Source organism: Pelodiscus sinensis, chromosome 7 (genome assembly GCF_049634645.1).
Source record: "Pelodiscus sinensis isolate JC-2024 chromosome 7, ASM4963464v1, whole genome shotgun sequence".
Taxonomy (NCBI): Eukaryota; Metazoa; Chordata; order Testudines; family Trionychidae; genus Pelodiscus; species Pelodiscus sinensis.
The window spans coordinates 22,245,377-22,264,546 of NC_134717.1; the positions used below are offsets into that span (position 1 = coordinate 22,245,377).

The 19,170-nt window shown below is 41.4% G+C and overlaps 1 protein-coding gene across 8 annotated transcripts in view; it reads left to right on the top strand.

The window, feature by feature from the left end:
* Nucleotides 1-9,228, top strand: part of KYNU (kynureninase) — a 105,334-nt gene extending 96,106 nt beyond the window's left edge. For 6 of the 8 annotated variants that reach the window (XM_006135657.4, XM_006135656.4, XM_075933314.1 and 3 more), the window contains 2 exons: nt 2,008-2,238; nt 8,241-9,228. In XM_006135657.4, the coding sequence (XP_006135719.2) occupies nt 2,008-2,238; nt 8,241-8,384 (375 nt within the window). In that variant the 3' untranslated portion in view covers nt 8,385-9,228. Of the gene's footprint in view, nt 1-2,007; nt 2,239-8,240 lie in introns of those variants that run through there. The other 2 variants (XR_012905146.1, XM_075933315.1) reach the window with 2 other exon arrangements.
* The last annotated feature ends 9,942 nt before the right edge of the window (nt 9,229-19,170 follow it).

Genomic DNA, 19,170 nt, shown 5'->3' on the forward strand with positions numbered 1-19,170 from the left:
ATTCCTACACTGTACCATCCTGAGCAAACAGCTAACTCTGTGAGAATAACAAAAGAATAATAAGAAGCAAAAAGCACAAATGGCTGCCTAGAGCATCCAAGCCTGTAAGAAAATGCAGGCACAATAGGAATTTCCTCAACCTCACAATCATCTTCCGCATTTCCACTACAGAGGTGCAAGCTCTGGGAGGCAATTTGGGTGCAGGAGGAAATAGAGAAGAGGATGCTAGCTCAGGGAAGGGGATCCAGGCTGGAGAGTGTTGGGATCAGGTGGAGGGTAAGGGGGTTGAACAAACCTCAGGCTTGTGTCTGTGAGGGTGTAGGAGTTTGGGCTGCAGTGCATGAGGGGCTCAGGTCAGGGAGGCTGGGAGTATGATGGGCTCAGGACACAGATTTGCAGTGTGTGGATGGTGCAGGAGTGTTGTGGCAGAAAACTGGGGATGTGGGGGTGCAGGAGTTTTAGGAATGTGAGAGGCTCAGGGCAGGAGGTTTCAGTGTATGATAGGCTCAGATTTGGGGGGAGGTGCAGGAGTGTTATGATGCTGGGGCCAGATGGAGACTTGGCCCCAACTGGGGGCTTGTTGGCCAGGATTCATTTTTAAATAAAATATTATGTCAAACACAAAATGTTTCAGCGTTGTCTTTATTTATGAGAGGGGTGGGGAATCTGTTTTGAGTCAGCTGCTTCCTGTGTTCATTGATCCACAGAAAAGTCAGTCAGGGCCACACAAATGAGATGCAAAAAAACAACCACTCCAAATCCCCCCAAGCCTCACTAATGTGGCCCCAACTGTGCTGGTGGGGGCAGGGGACACGGTGATGGGGCAGGGTACTCATGGGGGGGTCTGGCAAGGAGAAGGGGACAGAGACAGCTGGGACCAGTACCTGGGGATCCCGGGTCTCAGGAAGTGCGCTGGCTGCTCTTCCCCTCCCCTCCCCCAGGCAGCCCCCTTCCAAAGCAATCCCCCTCCCCTTCCCCAGAGCCAGGTACACACCCCCTAACGCAATCTCTCTCCCCTTCCCCAGAGCCAGAGCCCACCAACCCAATCTCCCCCCCCCCCCCGAGCCAGGCACTGGCTCCCTCTATACCAATCTCCTTCCACCTCCCACCCTCCCCCAACCTAATTCTTGGGTCCTGGAGGCAGAGCCACCACTACAGCCACATGTATCTCCTTCCAGGCACTGGGGCACATGCACTGAGCAGCCAACGTGCTGAGCAGCCAGCACGCTGGGCACCCCCACTGACCCACCTCCCCAGCCCTTCCCCAGAGCCAGACACCTCCCCTCCTTGCATAAACCCAGTCCTCCTCCCTCACTAACCATATGCCCAGGTCCCAGAGCTGCTGCTGGCACCGTCGCTGCACCCAGACCTGCTTCCTGTGCTCAGCAGCCAGCTCCTAGCATGTGCAGGCTGGGACACTGTGTGTGACCCGGCTTTCACGTGCAAGATATGACATAGTGCACTCGGGGCCGTGAGCAGATCGGCATGGACTGTGAGCACGTATGTTGCTCTCAGTGGCCTACCAGTGAGAGTGGCTGACCTGAGCGGTTCCAGGTTCCATCCCAGTTCCATCAGCTGCGGCTCACGAGTCATGGGTTGACCACCCCTGACATAGGTTATGTCTAGACTGCAGGCTTCTTTGGGAAGAAGCTTTTCTGGAAGAGATCTTTCCAGAAAAAAGGCTTCTTCCTTATAGAAGAGGTTTACCAATGTTGAAAAAACCCTTCTGTTCTTTCGATTTTCTTTCAAAAGAATGTGATTGCCATATGGATGTAATAGAATTTTTTTCAGAAAAAGTCTGTAGCGTAGACATACCCTTACAGAGCAAGATACTACATAAAATGAGTAAGGATGGAAAAATCCAGTCTCAGACTATTGTGGCTTTTATGATTACATTATCGAAAAGGACAAAAATGGCCTCATCCTTCTTTGGAGGGTTTCTGTTTCATTGGTTTGGTTTTCAGCTTCAGCAATGGATAATCTTTCTAATTATTTACATCCTTGCAGGTCTTTGGTCAGACTACAATGAAAGTGCTGAGAAGGAAATCCATTCTGTTAACAGGTTACTTGGAGTACTTGATAAAGCATTACTACAGTGAGGATAAAGCAAATCCAGAGAAACCCTTTGTAAAAATAATCACACCGCCTCAGATTGAGGAAAGAGGATGTCAGCTCACACTCTTTTTTTCTACTCCAATCAAATGTGTATTTAAAGAATTGGAAAAGAGAGGAATAGCTGTGAGTAAATCAGTCTTCTCTGATGCTGGTTTCCCCATGCTTTTCTTGCATGACCCTACTTTGCTGAATTAATCATTTATATATTAATCATTTATATATAATATATAATTAATCATTCTTATGTAATTTCATATAGGACCAGAGAAAGACTCCAGTTAATTTCAATAGGCTCTTTATCAGGCATTCAGAGGAAAATGTGTTATTTGTAACTATAAGATTTACCCATGTTGCTTGGGTTCTTCAGGGCTGGGCCTGTGGGGTGTGCAGGAGTCAGGGCAAGGGTTTGGAGATATGGGGGACTCAAGGCAGGAGGCTAAAAACCTGGGGGGTATAGGAGAAAGGGTTGGGGATTGGGAGGTGTCGGAGGCTCAGGGGACAGGATAGGGGAGGCCATGTGCTGTGCATACATTGCCTCCCCGAGAACCATGAATACTGCCCACTGGTTTCTCCCAAAGGCCAGCCCAGGATCGTAGGGATCATGCTGGTCTGCTGACAAGATGCTCCCTGGGGCTAGGTTCTTGCTCCCACCTATGGTCATTCTGGAGCACAACCCTCCCCAGTGCTCTCTGCCCAGGTGGACATTCTGCAGTATAACTGTTCCTGCTATCCTAGTCTTTCCTTCAGATTTTTATGTACTGAATAAATGGAATAATAAAATAATAATAAAATAATAAAACTCTTCATTGTTAACACTGAAAGCAATTTTTATAAGTGGACATAACTAGCCACATTTTATAGATTATCTTCTTAGAGTGTAGGCTGACCAGACCATTATTCTTTTTCTTTAAGCGCTGTACAGCACTGATTTATTAACTTTAACAGTGGTTTTACAGAAGTACGTAGAGGCCTCAACTATGATCAGCATTTCTGCTGGGAGAAATTTTGTGACTGAAACTTTTGGGGGGGTGAAAAAACAGATCCTGGTTAATTGAAACATTTAATGAATTTGTGCTAATTTTTCCAAATTGTTTCGATCAAAGTTAAAAAAAAAAGAAATGTTCAAATAGTTAATGTTGATATTCCCAAAATATTTTGTTTTGGGGGCTAGAGCTATATTCAAAAGATAGGAGGCACCATTCACAAAACCGAAGGGGAAATGGTGCCAGCAAGAGAAAATGACTCTATAGTTTGTGTGCTCATTAAGGAGAACACTTAGGTTCTAGCTGTGTGCTCATGAACAGCTTTAGTTATTTATACAAACTGGACTAATTTCAACAGGAAAAATTGAGAGCAGTCCTTCCCTAAAATAGCCAGTGTGATGGTTAAAGCACTTTTCTGCCCATAGGAAGCCTAGGTTCAAGTCCCTGCACTAGAACTAGGGTTTAAACCTGTATCTCTCAAAGGTGAGTGCCCTAAGTAGTGGGCATAGGACACTGCTATACACTTTCTCTTTTGTGAATGGCACCTACATCTCCATATCAGTTTAACTCCTTCATTTCTTTGCTTATATCTACTATATATTTGAGAGAGTTTGTGTGTCTATCTGTGTGTCCATACATCTGTCTGTAAGTCCCTGTGTTCAAGAACTCCTCCTAAATGGCAAGAGTTAGGACCACCAAATTTGGTATATAGTTTCCTCTTATCTTAACATAAACAAGGTCAGGGTTTGCTTGTGTCAGAACAATGGGATATGCATGGAATGTGACTGTTTCTTATCAAGTGGCAAGGGAGGGGTGGGACAGCAGGGAGAGTTATACTCATGAATGACCACAGGAGGGCAGCAAGCATCCCAGCCCCAGGGATTGGCTGCAGCTAGCCAGCCTGGATCCTGGCACAATGGGCTGCCCCCCAGGAAGCAGCTTCCCACTGTGCAGCCAGGAGGAGCCACCCACAATGCTGCACAGTCCTGCCATTCCAAGCTGACTCTGAGGAGAAGTTGGTGGGTGGCCTGCATGGTCCCCCCAGGTCAGCTCCAGGGAGATGCTGGCAGCAGCCTGCACAGCCCACCCTACTCTACCCTGCCTTGAGCCAGCCTCGGTGAGAAGCTGCCCCAAATTGGCCCCAGACTCAGGCAATACCAGGCAAGTTTCTACTACACAATATGAAAACATTTCAAGTTTCCTGAAACAGAAACAATATTTCTTCTGATTTCTCAATTCATTTTTTTAAAATGTGTTCCACAGGGATCAGGTCTAGATCTGTTCAATATCCTCATCAGTGATTTAGTTAATGGCATAGAGAGTATGCTTATAAATTTTGTGGATGATTCCACATTGGAGGAGGTTGCATGTGCTTTGGAGGATAGGATTACAATTCAAAATGACCTGGAAAAAACTGGAGAAATGGTCTGAAAGAAACAGGATGAAATTCAATAAGGACAAAGGAAAGTACTTCAGTTAGGGAGGAACAATCAGTTGCACACATACAAAATGGGAAATGACAGCCTAGGAAGGAGTATTGCAGAAAGAAATCTGATGGTCATAGAGAATCACAAGCTAAATATGAGCCAACGGTGTGAACATCATTCTGGGATGTATTATCAGGAGGATCATAAAGAAGAAATGGGAAATGTGTCTGCTTTACTCTTTACCGATTAGGCCTCTGTTGGAGTACTGTGTCCATTTCTGAGTGTAATATTTCAGTAAAGATGTGGACAACATCCAAAGCAGAGCAACAAAAAATTATTAATGGTCTAGAATATATGATCTGTCAGGGAAGATTGAAAGTAGAAGTGAAGACTGAAGAGGGACATGTTAACAGTTTTGAAGTACATGAAAATTCCATATGGGAGCAGATAACTCCAGTTAATTTCAAGGAGGAGGGAGAAATATTGTTCTTTTTAACCTTTGAGGATAGTACAAGAAACAATGGGTTTAAACAGCAGCAATAAGGGTAGTTAAGCACTAGAATAGTGCCAGGGTAGTTAAGCACTAGAATAAATTACCTAGGGAGGTTGTGGAATCTCCATCACTGACGGTTTTAAAGAGTAGATTAGACAAACAACTGTTAGAAATGCTAGATAATACTTAATCCTTCCATGAATGCAGGGAACTGGACTAGATATCCTTTCGAGGTTCCTTCCAGTCCTATGACTGTTCTCATATCATCTTCCTCTAACTGCCACTTCTTATTAATTGGAAAGGTTATTTTATTTAGCTCTAATGAAGAGCTCAGTGTAGCTCAAACATTTTTTCCATTCTACCAATGTAAGTCCATCCAATAAAGATATTACTTCACCTACTATGTCTCTGTCATATCATGAGACCAACATGACTACAAAACCACAACAGAATACATAATACTCATTAAGGACTTCCTTTAATGATCTACAAAAAAGCCAAGAACCTTGTTCTTAGCAATGCATACAGTAGGAGAGGTAAAAGAGAGGAAAAAACCCCGCCACTTCCTGAGAGAAATATTCTAGAGTTCAGATAGAGAGGCAACTGAAACCTAATCATGCTGGTAACCAAGGATCGCCGTGGGAGGGAGGGGGGAGAGACAGAATGGAACATATTATATGCTGGGAGAAGAGAAGTGCTGGAGGGATGATAGTCCAACAGCATATAGATGATACAGTAGCTCTATGGACTTAGTTTCCAAAGGGCAGTAGTTGAAGGCAGAATATACTTATGTGTTCTGGTGCTGCCAAAGAATTCCAGGAATTACTGTTTGTTAGAGTATGTCTACACTGCAGAGTTTTTCCGGAAAAACTACACTTACGTCCACACTGCAATTGCATGTGTTTTTTCCAACAGCAGTAAACCTCTTTCTATGAGGAAGAAGCCTTTTTCTGAAAGGCATGTGAGGACAGAGAAGAAGGGTTTTTTTTAAAGAAGAGGCCTCCAGGAAAAAGCACAAGTGCCCTGCTGGCCTCCCCATCCATAGTAATCACAACTTAAATGTGAGATAACATCCAATCAATGTGGATGCTATCTTTTGAAAAAGCAGATCATTTTTTCAATGTGCTTTTGCTGTGTGGATGCTCTCTTTCAAAATAATTTTTTCCGGAAGATTTCTTCTGGAAAAGCTTCTTCCAAAAGCTTGCAGTCTAGACTTAGCCTAAGAGAACATAACGCTGTTTCCTTGTCATTTTATGAGATTGTCCTATTAAAAAATATTTAATTTCAGAATCCTTAAGTCTTAAGGCATTATTTGGATCTTTATTATAAAATGTACTGTTGTACTTTGTGAATAGTTTTTATCATGAATCTGGGTTACATTCAGTGCTTTGACTGTCAGGATTCACAATGCAGAAGATGTAAGTCATGGTGTCATAACCATGAGGGTTAGCCAGCAGCCTGGGAACTAAGGAGTTAACTGTACCTAGCCAGGTAGTAGTCAGCCAATAGAAATGAAGATAGGGATTTCAAACTGGGACAAAGGAATTTCTGGTTTTTCTCTCCTTTGTTCCTGGGCAGTTGACTCTCCAGATACTGAGGAGGACAGACAACATGTCCCTCTCCAAGAAAAAACTCTTTACCATCTGTAAGTAGGGCAAAGTCTAGATAAGTCCGTTAGGTTTTATTGTTTTATGGTTTGGGAATGGGAATCTGATGTCTGTGCATTTAGAAATGGGTTTTCCTCTTCTTTGTAATTAAGTTTTGGCCTATGGGAGTCCTCCTTGAGTATATTAATTGGTGACTTTTCCATCTAGTCATTATGCATGAAACAGGAGTATTGTTTTGAGAAATAAAGTTCTTTCTTTTTTATTACTGAACCTGGTATTGGTTCATTTCTGTGTCCTGGAACATCTGTCTCTGGGATCTACATACCTCTGATTAGGGGACAGCAATCACAGACTGCACTTTGTATTGCCTCTGTTCTTTTCTTGAGAAATGAGCTTGGGGTATCCCTGGTGTTGGTTTCAAGTGTCCACCCCTGTTTGTAGGTTCAAAAACACTTGATGGTGGAAGCAGATTCCCCAAAGTCTGGAGATTAGGATGGGGGGGGGGAGTTTTGTACCAAAGCCTGTGGAGATCAGGTTTTGGGGTTGCTTTTGGAGGCCCCCACTTCTGCATCCATTGTGCCAGAGTGGGGAATCAGCCTTGACACATGGAGAGAGGTAAAGGTGGCTTTTTTCCCAGCTGAGAGCCTCCTTCATTCAAGGTTTCTCTAAGAGCTGATGTAGATCCTGTCATGAGTCAGCTTTGCATCAAAGAATAGCCAGACTGTTCTGGCCATTTCCCAAAATATCCCCTGTGCCCAGGGTTGCACAGAAGGGAGCTGATATAGACAGGGATGTTAAAACAGTCAACCAGTTAACCATTTTAACACAGGGCCTAGCGTCTGGCCTGCCACCGATCCCAATGCAGTCATGGGGTGCCTCTATTGTGTGGGGGCCTGCCGTGGCTGTGGGGCCATGCTGCAGTTGTGAGATCCTGCCACCTGGCCTGCTGGCCCTTCGCCAGCTAGGGATGCTTCAGCCTGGTGTGGCTGGCCACTGCTAGAGTTCATGGGCAAGAGCCAGTTAATCAGTTAACTAGTAAGTATGCCAGTTAACATCCCTTTGGCTATGTCTAGACTGCAAGCCTCTTTCAAAAGAGGCTTTTTCGAAAGTATCTTTCGAAAAAGCCTCTTTCGAAAAAGAGCGTCTAGACTGCAAACAGTACTTTCGAAAAAGCAAGCCGCTTTTTCGAAAGAGAGCACCCAGGCAGTCTGGATGCTCTCTTTCTAAAAAGCCCTGTTGGCAGTCAAGAATGCCTTTTTTCGAAAGAGCACTTTCAAAAAAAGGTGTTCTTCCTCGTGAAATGAGGTTTACCGCCGTCAAAAGAAAAGCCGCGTTCTTTCGATTTAATTTCGAAAGAATGCGGCTGCAGTCTAGACTCAGGTGAAGTTTTTTCGAAAAAACTCCTGAGTCCGGACACAGCCTTTGTCTTAACCTTAAAGCTGTACACACAAGGCTCTTTCTTCCTCCATCTTGTAGTAGCCACACTTTGGGGAGAGGTTGGGATGGGTTTTCTTTACTATTATTACATGAATGGAAGATAGAGGTGGGTTTTTTGCCATTTTAAAAAAATGTGAAGTGACATACATTTATTAAATGTTCATTTTCTATTTTGCAGTGTGACATGCGAGAACCAAATGCTCTACGTGTTGCCCCAGTTCCTCTCTACAATTCTTTCCATGATGTACACAGATTTATTGAAATCCTGGGATCTGCAATTATATCCGCAAAACAAACAGCAAACAATGCTGCACTATCCTGATCTTATTGATGGCTCAGCTTTATCTTTTAATCTATTTCTGACTAAGATGCATTTATTTTTCTGAGCTATTTTGTCCTTCTAGTAGAGTAGGCTATATTCATTGCAAATTTGCAAAACAACAAAAGTTACAACAGTCTGTAACTTTTATTAAAGCTAATATTTCCTCTCTCTGCTTTCACTTTGACTTCACAAATTTTTATGATTTGTACATTTTAATGGGGCTTTTCTGAGATACTTTTAGGCTGTGTCTAGACTAGCATGATTTTGCACAAAAGCAACTGATTTTGCGCAAAATCTTGCCGCCTGTCTACACTGGCTGCAAGTATTTGCGCAAGAACACTGACTTTGTAATGTACAAAATCAGTGGTTCTTGCGCAAATACACTGACGTTCCCGCTCAGGGATAAGCCCTCTTGTGCAAGTATTCTTGCACAACAGGGCCAGTGTAGACAGCAACGTTAATTTCTTGTGCAAGAAAGCCCGATGGCTAAAATGGCAAATCTTTTGCGTAAAGGCTCATGCCAGTATAGACGCTCTTTTGAGCAAATACTTTTAATGGAAAAACTTTTCTGTTAAAAGTATTTGCACAAAATCATGCCAGTCTAAATGCAGCCTTATAGTTTCATTCTACAAACTTAAGAAGAGGAACAGGTGAAGACTTCAATAAGTAAAATATAATTTCTCACTGTACTATAACCATATAATGCATATCAAAGAATAGAATATATGTCATATTACTTCACTAATGTACCAAAAATTTGTGACCTATTTTTACATTTTAAATTGACATTAATTCTGTTTAAAGTTACTTTAAATAAATTCATATATACATTTTTGAAGGAAAATCTTTTTTTTGTGTGTGGTAAAGTCAGTAGTTGGTGATTGAGTAATCTTAAAAGGTATGTCTACACAGCATCTGCACAGCCAAATCACTATTTCAAAATTAATTCAAAATAGTGGAGCGCTTATTTCGAATTTGGTAAACCTCATTTCATGAGGAATAAAGCCAAATTTGAAATAGCTATTTCGAAATAAAGGTTGTGTAGACACTTACATAGAAATAGGGGGCCTCCAGCCTTCCCAGGATGCTCTGGTGGCCACTCCAGTCTCAACCAAGAACACTCATCTCCCTCCTCCCTCCCCGGAGCCCTTAAAGGGGTTGACTCTGGCCACAGTGCTTGTGCCAGCTCCAAGCCTGCCAGCCCAGAGCCGGCAGTCACTGCCCCTGACCCAGTGGCCCCAAAACATGAGCCAGTAAGCCACTGGCAGTCAGCCCTCCACCATTCCCCAGGAGCAGTCTGCTAGCTCCCAGGAGCCTGCCAGGGCCCAGAGAAGGCAGACACCTTCCTGGTTCAGGGCGGAGATCATGTACCTTATTCAGGTTGGGGGCATGCTCCCAACGTCCATGATCTCCACACTACACAGAGGAATGCGGCTGTCTATGGCAGGATAGCTGCCAGCCTGGCCACCAAAGGCCACATGTGAACCCAGGAGCAGGTTTGCATGAAAATCAAGTTGGTCTGACGAGACCTACCTCCTTTCTCCTCTCCTACCTCCTTTCCTCAGTCTCACCAGAGTTTCATCCCCCCCTCCAGTTTTGTTAAATAAAGAGAGTTTGTTTTCATGAAAATACATGTATTTTATTTGACATCAGGAAGGGGAGTCAGGGAGGGGTAAGTGGAAGAATTTGAGGGAGGAATGAGGCACAAGCCCCCAGTGGGGCAAACCAGGGAGGCTCTTAGTGTTCCTCAGGGTGGACGCTCTCCTTCAGGGCCTCCTGGATACTGACAGCCTCCCAATGAACCTCCCAGATGGCAGCTTGCAGAAAGTGCAGCCAGACTCGCAGCAACACGTCCATGAGAAGCACCAGAGTGCCCAGGGCAGCTCTGGCTCAATGCTACAGAGTCCTGTGTGTTCCGAGTGAGGGCAACCAAAGCACGCAGAGACAAAATGTTTTACTGTCCCTCATCAAGGTAGGCTAGCAAGCAGGGAAACCTGAGAACTGGCTGTCCACGGGGATCCCTTTAAGCACAGGCCTCAGATAGCCTCAGGCAGCAGCCACACAAAGTAACTCCTGACCTGATGCCCTGCTGGACCTGGTTCCAGCCAGCCTTAAATGTGATTCAGCGTCCTATCAGTGTGGACATGCTAGTTCAAATGAGCAAAATGCTATTTCGAAATGCATTTTGTGTGTAGACACATTATTTCGAAATAAGCTATTTCAAAATAGCGCTGTAGTGTAGACATACCCATATGGAATAAACAACATTTTAAACTTTTGGGTCACTTAAAAGATATAACTGGAGAATCCTCATTTATATTACAGTCACTTTATCAGGTGACGGGACCTTCAAGAAGAGTAATACCCTTGCACCTATGTAGATAAAGATTGTCTGTATGAGAGAATTTTACTATCTTATATAACTGTGATTTTAAACACTTACTTTGGTTTAAACAAAGATAGTTATCTGGTTCTGCTGAACTGAGATAGGATATACTCACTAAAAACAGCCTCCTGTGCTACGTTGGCACTTCCTGGAATATTAAGAAAAAAGAGGAGTGGGAAAAGCCTTAGGAGTGAACTGCATTGGGTGGTAAAAGCCATTCATGGAGTGAGATTCCCAAGGCACCAGGCATGCCCTTCTCATTCCCACCTATTTTGGCACATCTCTATAACCCACTGAAGAAGGCCAATTGGGGATGTTGCTATATGAAGAGGGTATGGCAAGAAGATCCCCAAAAGCCCTATCTATGAGGTCTGGATCAAGCATTGAGGCTCTGGTCTTCTGCCTCTTATGTTTCCCCCAGGAATTGGGAAGAATACAGCGGCAATTGCCCTTATGGTTCCATAATCTTAAACCATCCAAGAGTTGGGCAAAGTGCTGATTAAAATCCCCAGTTGTGGTGATATCTGTGGCTAATGCTATCTCCATTTCAAGGAATGTAGTGCTCTGTAGCACTGGTCAGTCAATTCATGACAAAAGAACTAGAAAATAAATCATTTCTTGATATTAACAGTGCCTGCCAAAAATAAGATCATTTGTATGTATAATACCCATATAAGGAACAGAGGATTTTTAATTGTCTGTGAAGCATGATGATAAAGAGCTTATGATGACATTAAACCAGTTTCTTTTTAATTAAACAGAAGCTTTATTGAATTGCAGCTCAGGTGTCTGTGCATCAGCGGACACAGTCTTGTTTGCATTTTTGATTAAAGGACAGATATTTTCACTATACAGTCTATGACACTCTTGAAGTGGAAGAAGACTAAGTGCATATAATGCCAAGAAATTAGAAAAATAACATTGCACACATTGTATAGTGAATGAAAAAAAATTACTGAACATGATGTAAGTCATAGACTATAGGAGGAATTCTACTAGCAACTATAAAGCATTCACACTGCTGTATAATACTGTGGAGTAACCACAATTTGTCCTCCACATAATGTTTAGTAAATTTATTAATAAAAGGCCAGATTCTAACACCATTACTCATGCTGAAAAACAAAACAACCCCCCTCCCTCCAAAAAAACCCTTATTCACCAAGTAGTCCAACTGACTTTTAACAGAACTACTCAACAAGTAAATTCCTCAGGTTGTGTAGAAGTGTTGGAATCTGGTCCTAAATGACTATGGGTACGTCTACACTGAACGGCTATTTTGGGATACCAGCGGTATTCTAGAATAGCTACCCCGCATCTTCACAAGCTGCCCATTATTTTGAAATATTTTTCTAAATGATGGGAATGCTATTTCACCATCCCTGTAACCCTCATTCTATGAGGGTTAAGGGACGTCTCAAAATAATGTATTATTTCAAAATTTGGCACTGAGTAGTAGCAAATTTCAAAATAAGCAATTTTAGAATAGAATTGAATAGAATAGAATTTATGCATAGCATAAATTGTGTATCTTATTTTGAATTTAGGATGCTGTGTAGATGCACCCTATTAGAAGACAAGTCATTAGCAAGTACTGGTCCTTCGGTTCAGTGGGAGATACAAATTTCAGTCTAATAAAGCACTGCAGAATTTGCATAGCTTTCAACACACTGATTTGTATATGACTCCTCACATATTTAATTTAAAGCATGTGCCTAAATATTTAGTTGAACCATGGATTATAATCAGGGAAAGTAAGGACATTTCTTCCTAGCCCCTGTGGAGCTCAGCCTATGACCTAACCACAATTTGTTAATGAATATTATATACTTTGCCTTTCTGTGGCCCTTTAAAAGCGCTGGGTAAACATTAAGTAGCTAATTACATGCACATGGATATATATATATATTACATTTGAGTGAAGTTTAGTACAGCAAAATTCACTTGATGCTTCAGCTTTTCTCACTTAAGCTCTTACTTCTACTAGTTAACCCTGAGGATAAACACAACTCCCATTCTCCTACATTTATTCAGTGTCTGCTTATTCATAATATATCCAAACATCTTACATTTAAAATATTAGAGGTTATAAAGATTTTATTTTTTCCACAAACTTAATACAAACATTTTATGAAATGAATAATACTGAAAGTTAACATTAGGTGTCAGTATTTTACATATTATTCAGTGAAAACATCTAGTGGAAAAACTGTTGTATAAGACATGAATATTATAAACTACATTTTCAAATGCTTTTAGTTATGATTGTCAAAGTAAAATCAGAAATAATTATGTGCTAAAGTAATTAGTTGTATACACCCCAAAATGCTTCCAGCTAATTACATCTCTGGTTTTAAATTCAGTATTCTGTACCACTGAATTTTAATTGCGATCAGATTTAATTTTAGGATGGTCTGAAGAAATTACATTTTCAAATTAAACAAGATGTAAGGATCTAAAGATGCAGGAAAGAAAAATACTCAGATACTCAGAATTTTTAAAAAATTCCCAGAGGACTGACACAGATTTGTGACAATATTTGGGAATTTCTTACCAATAAGAAGAGGAGTTTGTCTGTTGTGTGTCATTTTTCTCTGAACATGACAATTTACTCTTATGTAGATATCCTTAATTACTTCAGTTCAGATCATGCACAACTGCTGAAAAACTGTGGGGAGGTAGAAACTGCACAGGTTCTACTTGCAGAATTATGGCCAAATATTGTAATGGGAAGGATAGAGAGTTGAATTCTCTTTCCAAAACAAAAAGGGAGTTCAGCCCCTGAAGCTGTGCATCTCTCAGGACATGCATGAACACTGAAGAAGACACAGGAGCCTTGTTCTTCTACTACAGCCTCTGGACCCTCTGGAACCTGGCTCAATAGCTGTCTCTAGCTGATTTTGGAAAATCAGAGGTACAAATCAATCCCTGGATCAATGCCAACCATTGGTTCTCAAACTTTCCTACTGCAGTTCCATTTTCATTCAGTATTACTTGGGCCAGAGGAAGAGTGAGAATGATTATACTGCTCAATAGCTAGAACACTCACCTGAGAGATAGCAGATCCCTATTCAAATCCTTTTGTTTCTTCAGGGACTTCACCTGAAGGTCTTCCACATTGCTAATAAATACCCTAACAATTGAGCTTTCTAACCCATCTCCCTACCAGGTTATGTGGAACTTCAGGGGGTAGCTGAGTTAGTTTGTACAGGATAATCTTAAAAACAACAAATGATTGGGTAGCACTTTATAGACTTAGAAAACATGTAGATGGTATCATGAGCTTTCATGGGAACAGCCCGCTTCTTCAGAGTATTATGTGGAATTAGTTGCAAGAAATACTGCCTGAGCAGTCGGATTCTGAGAGAGAGGAGTACCCAGTAAGTGGTAGGTGGTTAGGTTCAATCAGAGGTAGGTGCCAAATGCCCTAAGAGATCTGAGAGTTAGGACATATGCATCTCATCAGTATCTCCTATTAGCTAACTCTGGTGGCTGGTTTTGTGCATCACATTCGAAGGTGCCTAACTCTCCCCATACATTGAATAGGGAGCATAGATGATTTCCCAGGTGCCTGAAGGACAGTACTCTATCAATTGTCGGTTTCTTGCATATGTTTAGACATGATTCATCAACTTCTTAGCACTCTCCCATCAACTCTGGTACTCCATCAGGATGATAAGAGTAGCCAGCGTCAACTGACATTATTGCATGGAAAGCACTTCAGTAAGTACATCGACTTCAGCTATGCTATTTGACTGGGGGAGGGGAGGTAAGTGTAGACTAGACCTAAGTCCCTTGTAGATCTGGCTTTTGTATCCACATAAGAACTGTTGGACACTTTTTTCCAATCAGCTGAGGAATATTTTTTCATGCTAAACATAGACTTTTTTCATTATTTGTGAAATATATTTACAGGACTTCTAACATTCAGAAATGAATATATTATATGCCAGTAATTCATATTTTAGGTAATAAAAACTAGGGACAGAACTTATTTGTTTAAGTATCATTTTATGTTTCTAGTTAGATGTAAGTGAAAATTGATTGGGGGTATTTCTCAGAGGAATTCTATCTTTATTTCATCATAATTGCTTCATATTTGAATAATGACAGATGAATTGCTTCATTCAATTGCAGTTTTAAGGCTTTGAAGTCACAATATCAGCAAAGGATTTAAATCCCGAAGCATTATTATGGCAGGGAAGACATCAGGGAAAATGAAAACTTATGGTGTTGTAATTTTCCAGCAAGAAAAGTACTTGTATGGCTAAACTGCTTCTTTCCTGGACAATTTGCTAACCTTAGTAAAATCTACTAAACTTCAGCCAGCTGCTGCAACTTCTATCATACCAAGTGTCTTCTACTGTGCCCAGAAGAAGACATTATAAATGTGGAACGAAAGTCCATGTTGTAAGTAAGCTTCTCCATGGTTACTTTGATTTCAAGATACAGGCTAGCTACAAACCATTTAGAATTCTATGCATCTCCAATACTGTATTTCACCAATAAAGAGTTCATTAGATCTTTTTTCTCTCTGACATTTATATCTAGTACTGAATACATGTTAATACTCTAAGGTATGAATTTCAAAGTTCCCTTTATCTCTGTGTTCAGTTTTCAGCAATTAATCAAACAATATGTAACTGCTTTAGAAAATAAGGAACAAATCCTGCATTCAAAATGGAAACATTTGTTACTTTATGACTTGATTGCACAATTTGGTGCATATAGCCACTGAGGGCAGTTAAGCAGAGTACTATTGGTTTGTTACTTGCATTTTACAGAAAGATTTTCAATATGTTGCCGTCATATATCCATCAAACTTCCTTTTGCTATGACACAGAAGAGGAATAGTATATCATTTTTCAAAGTGCCATCAAGATGGGAATAAGATTTATACAGGCTTATAAAGTATGCATACTTTCTTATCATTGCTAGTGCGATAAATGGGAGGTGTACTATCCTTTTATGGACATCCCAGCCATTCAGTTAACTAAATTGCCTGTAAGGGTTAAAACTACAGACAGTGGGTCCTAGAGAGTCTTCAGGAGTGCTAGGGAGCAGAAAGTTTTGGCAGGAAGCCAGGAGAGACAATGAAGCATTGATCTTCCTGTTGCAGTCTTTGTATGTAAGTTTATCAAATACTTTCACAAAAAATACCGAATATGGCAGGAAATTTTTTTTTTAAAAGGACCAAAGTTGTTGAGCAAAAACAAAAACTGGGTGGCCGAAGTTGTTGGGGAAAAAATGCACCAAAAAAGGGTCACTGTGCCTTTAAATCCCCGCGCTCCCCGCAACCCCGCCCCTGCCAGTTGTGGCAGTGGAAGAATGTCCCAAGCGGCCTTCTGTCCAGGAAAAACACCTGGCAACCCTATTTATGGCCAGAGTGGAGCTGGACTGAGCCAGGAAACAAGGCATGGAATATCCAGAGACATCCATACCTAGGGAAGGATTAACCCTTGGAATAACAGATATGTGACAAGAATAGGAAATATTTAGTCAGATACAATCACATTATTTTCTTTCTTTTTGTATTTGTTGGATTTCTCTGTGCTAAGCCCATGTGACCTCCCTCTTCTCACCCTAGCCGTGCACGCTGTGACTTTAAACTGAATCACAGGGAAGCAATTCTCTGTGGTTTTAATCTTTTTTTCCCCCAGTTACTCTGTAACACCTAACAAGCAGGTTTGTTTTCTTTGTTTTGCTAGTAAAAATCACCTTTTTAATACCATGATTGGATTCCTGTGTCCTACAAGGCAGGAGGTTCTATGTGCACATACCTAAGACTGCAACGACAGCTATTAAGAAGTCACAGGGTGGGTTTTTTTTTAAAGCTTTCTCCAGAGGGAGGGTTAAAGAGCTTGAGGGTACCTTACAGGAAGAAATTCCCAAATTTGTGATCATGGGTTCCCAAAGAGGTTTTTGAATTTGGGTGATGGCAGGGTATCATCCAAGGTCAGGGAATCTGAGTCTATGGGGAGTTTTTAAACAGAAGCCTTTAGTGGCAGGATTTTTTAAAGTCTCTTATGGCTCTCCATTTTTTGTACTCAAGTGCTAGAGTGGGGAACAGCCTTGACAACCAGGTAGAAATACGAAGATGTATGTGAAAATTATCCCAGTAATTTCTTAGTTAAAGCATATCTTGGATTAAAAGAGTGTGCACGCACGCACGCACACACACACACACACACACACACACACACAAACACACAAAACCAGCTGGTGATTCATCCAAAATTTGAAAATAATTACCATCCCTGATGGGCCTCCATCCTGTCCCAATCTAGGAAGTCCTGAAATGTAGCACTTGCAACATCTCGTAGGGAGTTCAGAGCACCAACAAAACTCTCTCATAAAACTAAGAACATGACTTACAGTGAAGAGAGTGTTGTCTAGTGGTCCCAGCAGAAGGATGGTATGGGACTCCCAAGTCCAACTTATAAGAATACATGTGCATTCTGAAGCTTGTTGGCAGTCAATGATTGTAAAATAAAAGATTCTATTGATGAGATACCATTTTTTAAAGTGGCAAACCCAAGCCTTTGTAGCTAAGATTTCTGTGAGATAGTCTAAGTAAAGAGAATAGTGTGGTACAGTCAAATATTATGAATCAGTAACTGTTTGCTAGTTTGTTTATTTCAATGGAATCCACTGTAGAAGTGTAAAGTGTCACTCAAAACAAATAAACAATTTCTCATACAGGAAGTAGAAAGATAAGAATGGAAGTGTCACTCAACTAAAAATTTGCTAATACACTCTATTAGGATGCCCCCAAAATGCACTATTTTAATCTTGCATGTAGTAAATAAAATGTCTCCATATGGGGTTACATGTGGTTGACTTCTGTGTGCAGAAGTGGTTGCCCCATTCTCAACAAAAAAAGATACACTGGAATTGGAAAGGTCCAGAAAAGGGCAACAAAAATGCTATTTTTAGCCTACAGGAGCAGTTCTGATCTTCGCAACTATGGAATTTGGAAATATCTGCACTTCTGCAAAGATACTGCTATACTTTCCTATACTTCCTTCCCAGAAAGCAGAATGCAGGTCTCTTGAGAGAAGTTAGTTGTTCATGAAGCACATGCTAGGTATCATTGTCATAGTCTCTGTAGCCAGGTCTACACTAAAGGTAGACTTAAAAGTTGCAATTTCAGCTACAATAATTAGGTAGCTGGAGTCAGTGTATCTTAAATTGCATTTTCATGCCATCCACACATAAGAATGGCCGTACTGGGTCAGACCAAAGGTCCATCTAGCCCAGTATTCTGTCTGCCGACAGTGGCCAGCACCAGGTGCCCCAGAGAGGGTGAACCGAAGACAATGATCAAGTGATTTGTCTCCTGCCATCCCTCTCCAGCCTCTGACAAACAGAGGCCAAGGACACCATTTTATCCCCCGGCTAATACCCTTTTATGGACCTAACCTCCATGAAATTATCTAGCTTCTCTTTAAACTCTATTATAGTCCTAGCCTTCACAGCCTCCTCTGGCAAGGAGTTCCACAGGTTGACTACATGCTGTGTAAAGAAGAACTTTCTTTTATTAGTTTTAAACCTGCTACCCATTAATTTCATTTGGTGTCCTCTAGTTCTTCTATTTAGGGAACTAATAAATAACTTTTCTTTATCGGCTCTCTCCACACCACTCATGATTTTATATACCTCTATCATATCCCTCTCAGTCTCCTCTTTTCTAAACTGAAAAGTCCCAGTCGCTTTAACCTCTCCTCATATGGGACCTGTTCCAAACCTGTAATCATTATAGTTGCCCTTTTCTGAACCCTCTCCAAGGCCAAAATATCTTTTTTGAGGTGAGGAGACCACATCTGTATACAGTATTCAAGATGTGGGCGTACCATAGTTTTATACAGGGGCAGTAAGATATTCTGTGTCTTATTTTCTATCCCTTTCTTAATAATTGCTAGCATCCTATTTGCCTTTTTGACCGCCGCTGCACACTGTGTGGAAGTTTTCAGAGAACTGTCCACGATAACTCCAAGATCTCTTTCCTGATTTGTCGTAGCCAAATTAGCCCCCATCATACTGTATGTATAGTTGGGGTTATTTTTCCCGATGTGCATTACTTTACACTTATCCACATTACATTTCATTTGCCATTTTGTTGCCCAATCACTCAGTTTGGTGAGATCTTCTTGGAGTCCCTTAGGCTATGTCTAGACTGCAAGCCTCTTTCGAAAGAGGCTTTTTCGAAAGATACTTTTGAAAAAGCCTCTTTTGAAAAAGAACGTCTAGACTGCCAGCGGAACTTTCGAAAAAGCAAGCCGCCTTTGAAGTAGGAATAAGAGCCTCCGGAAAAGGGCGCTTTTTCCGGAGGATCGGGGCCAGTGTAGATGCTCTTTTCCGGCTTTTCTAAAAGCCAGAAAAAAAGCGGCGGACATTTTT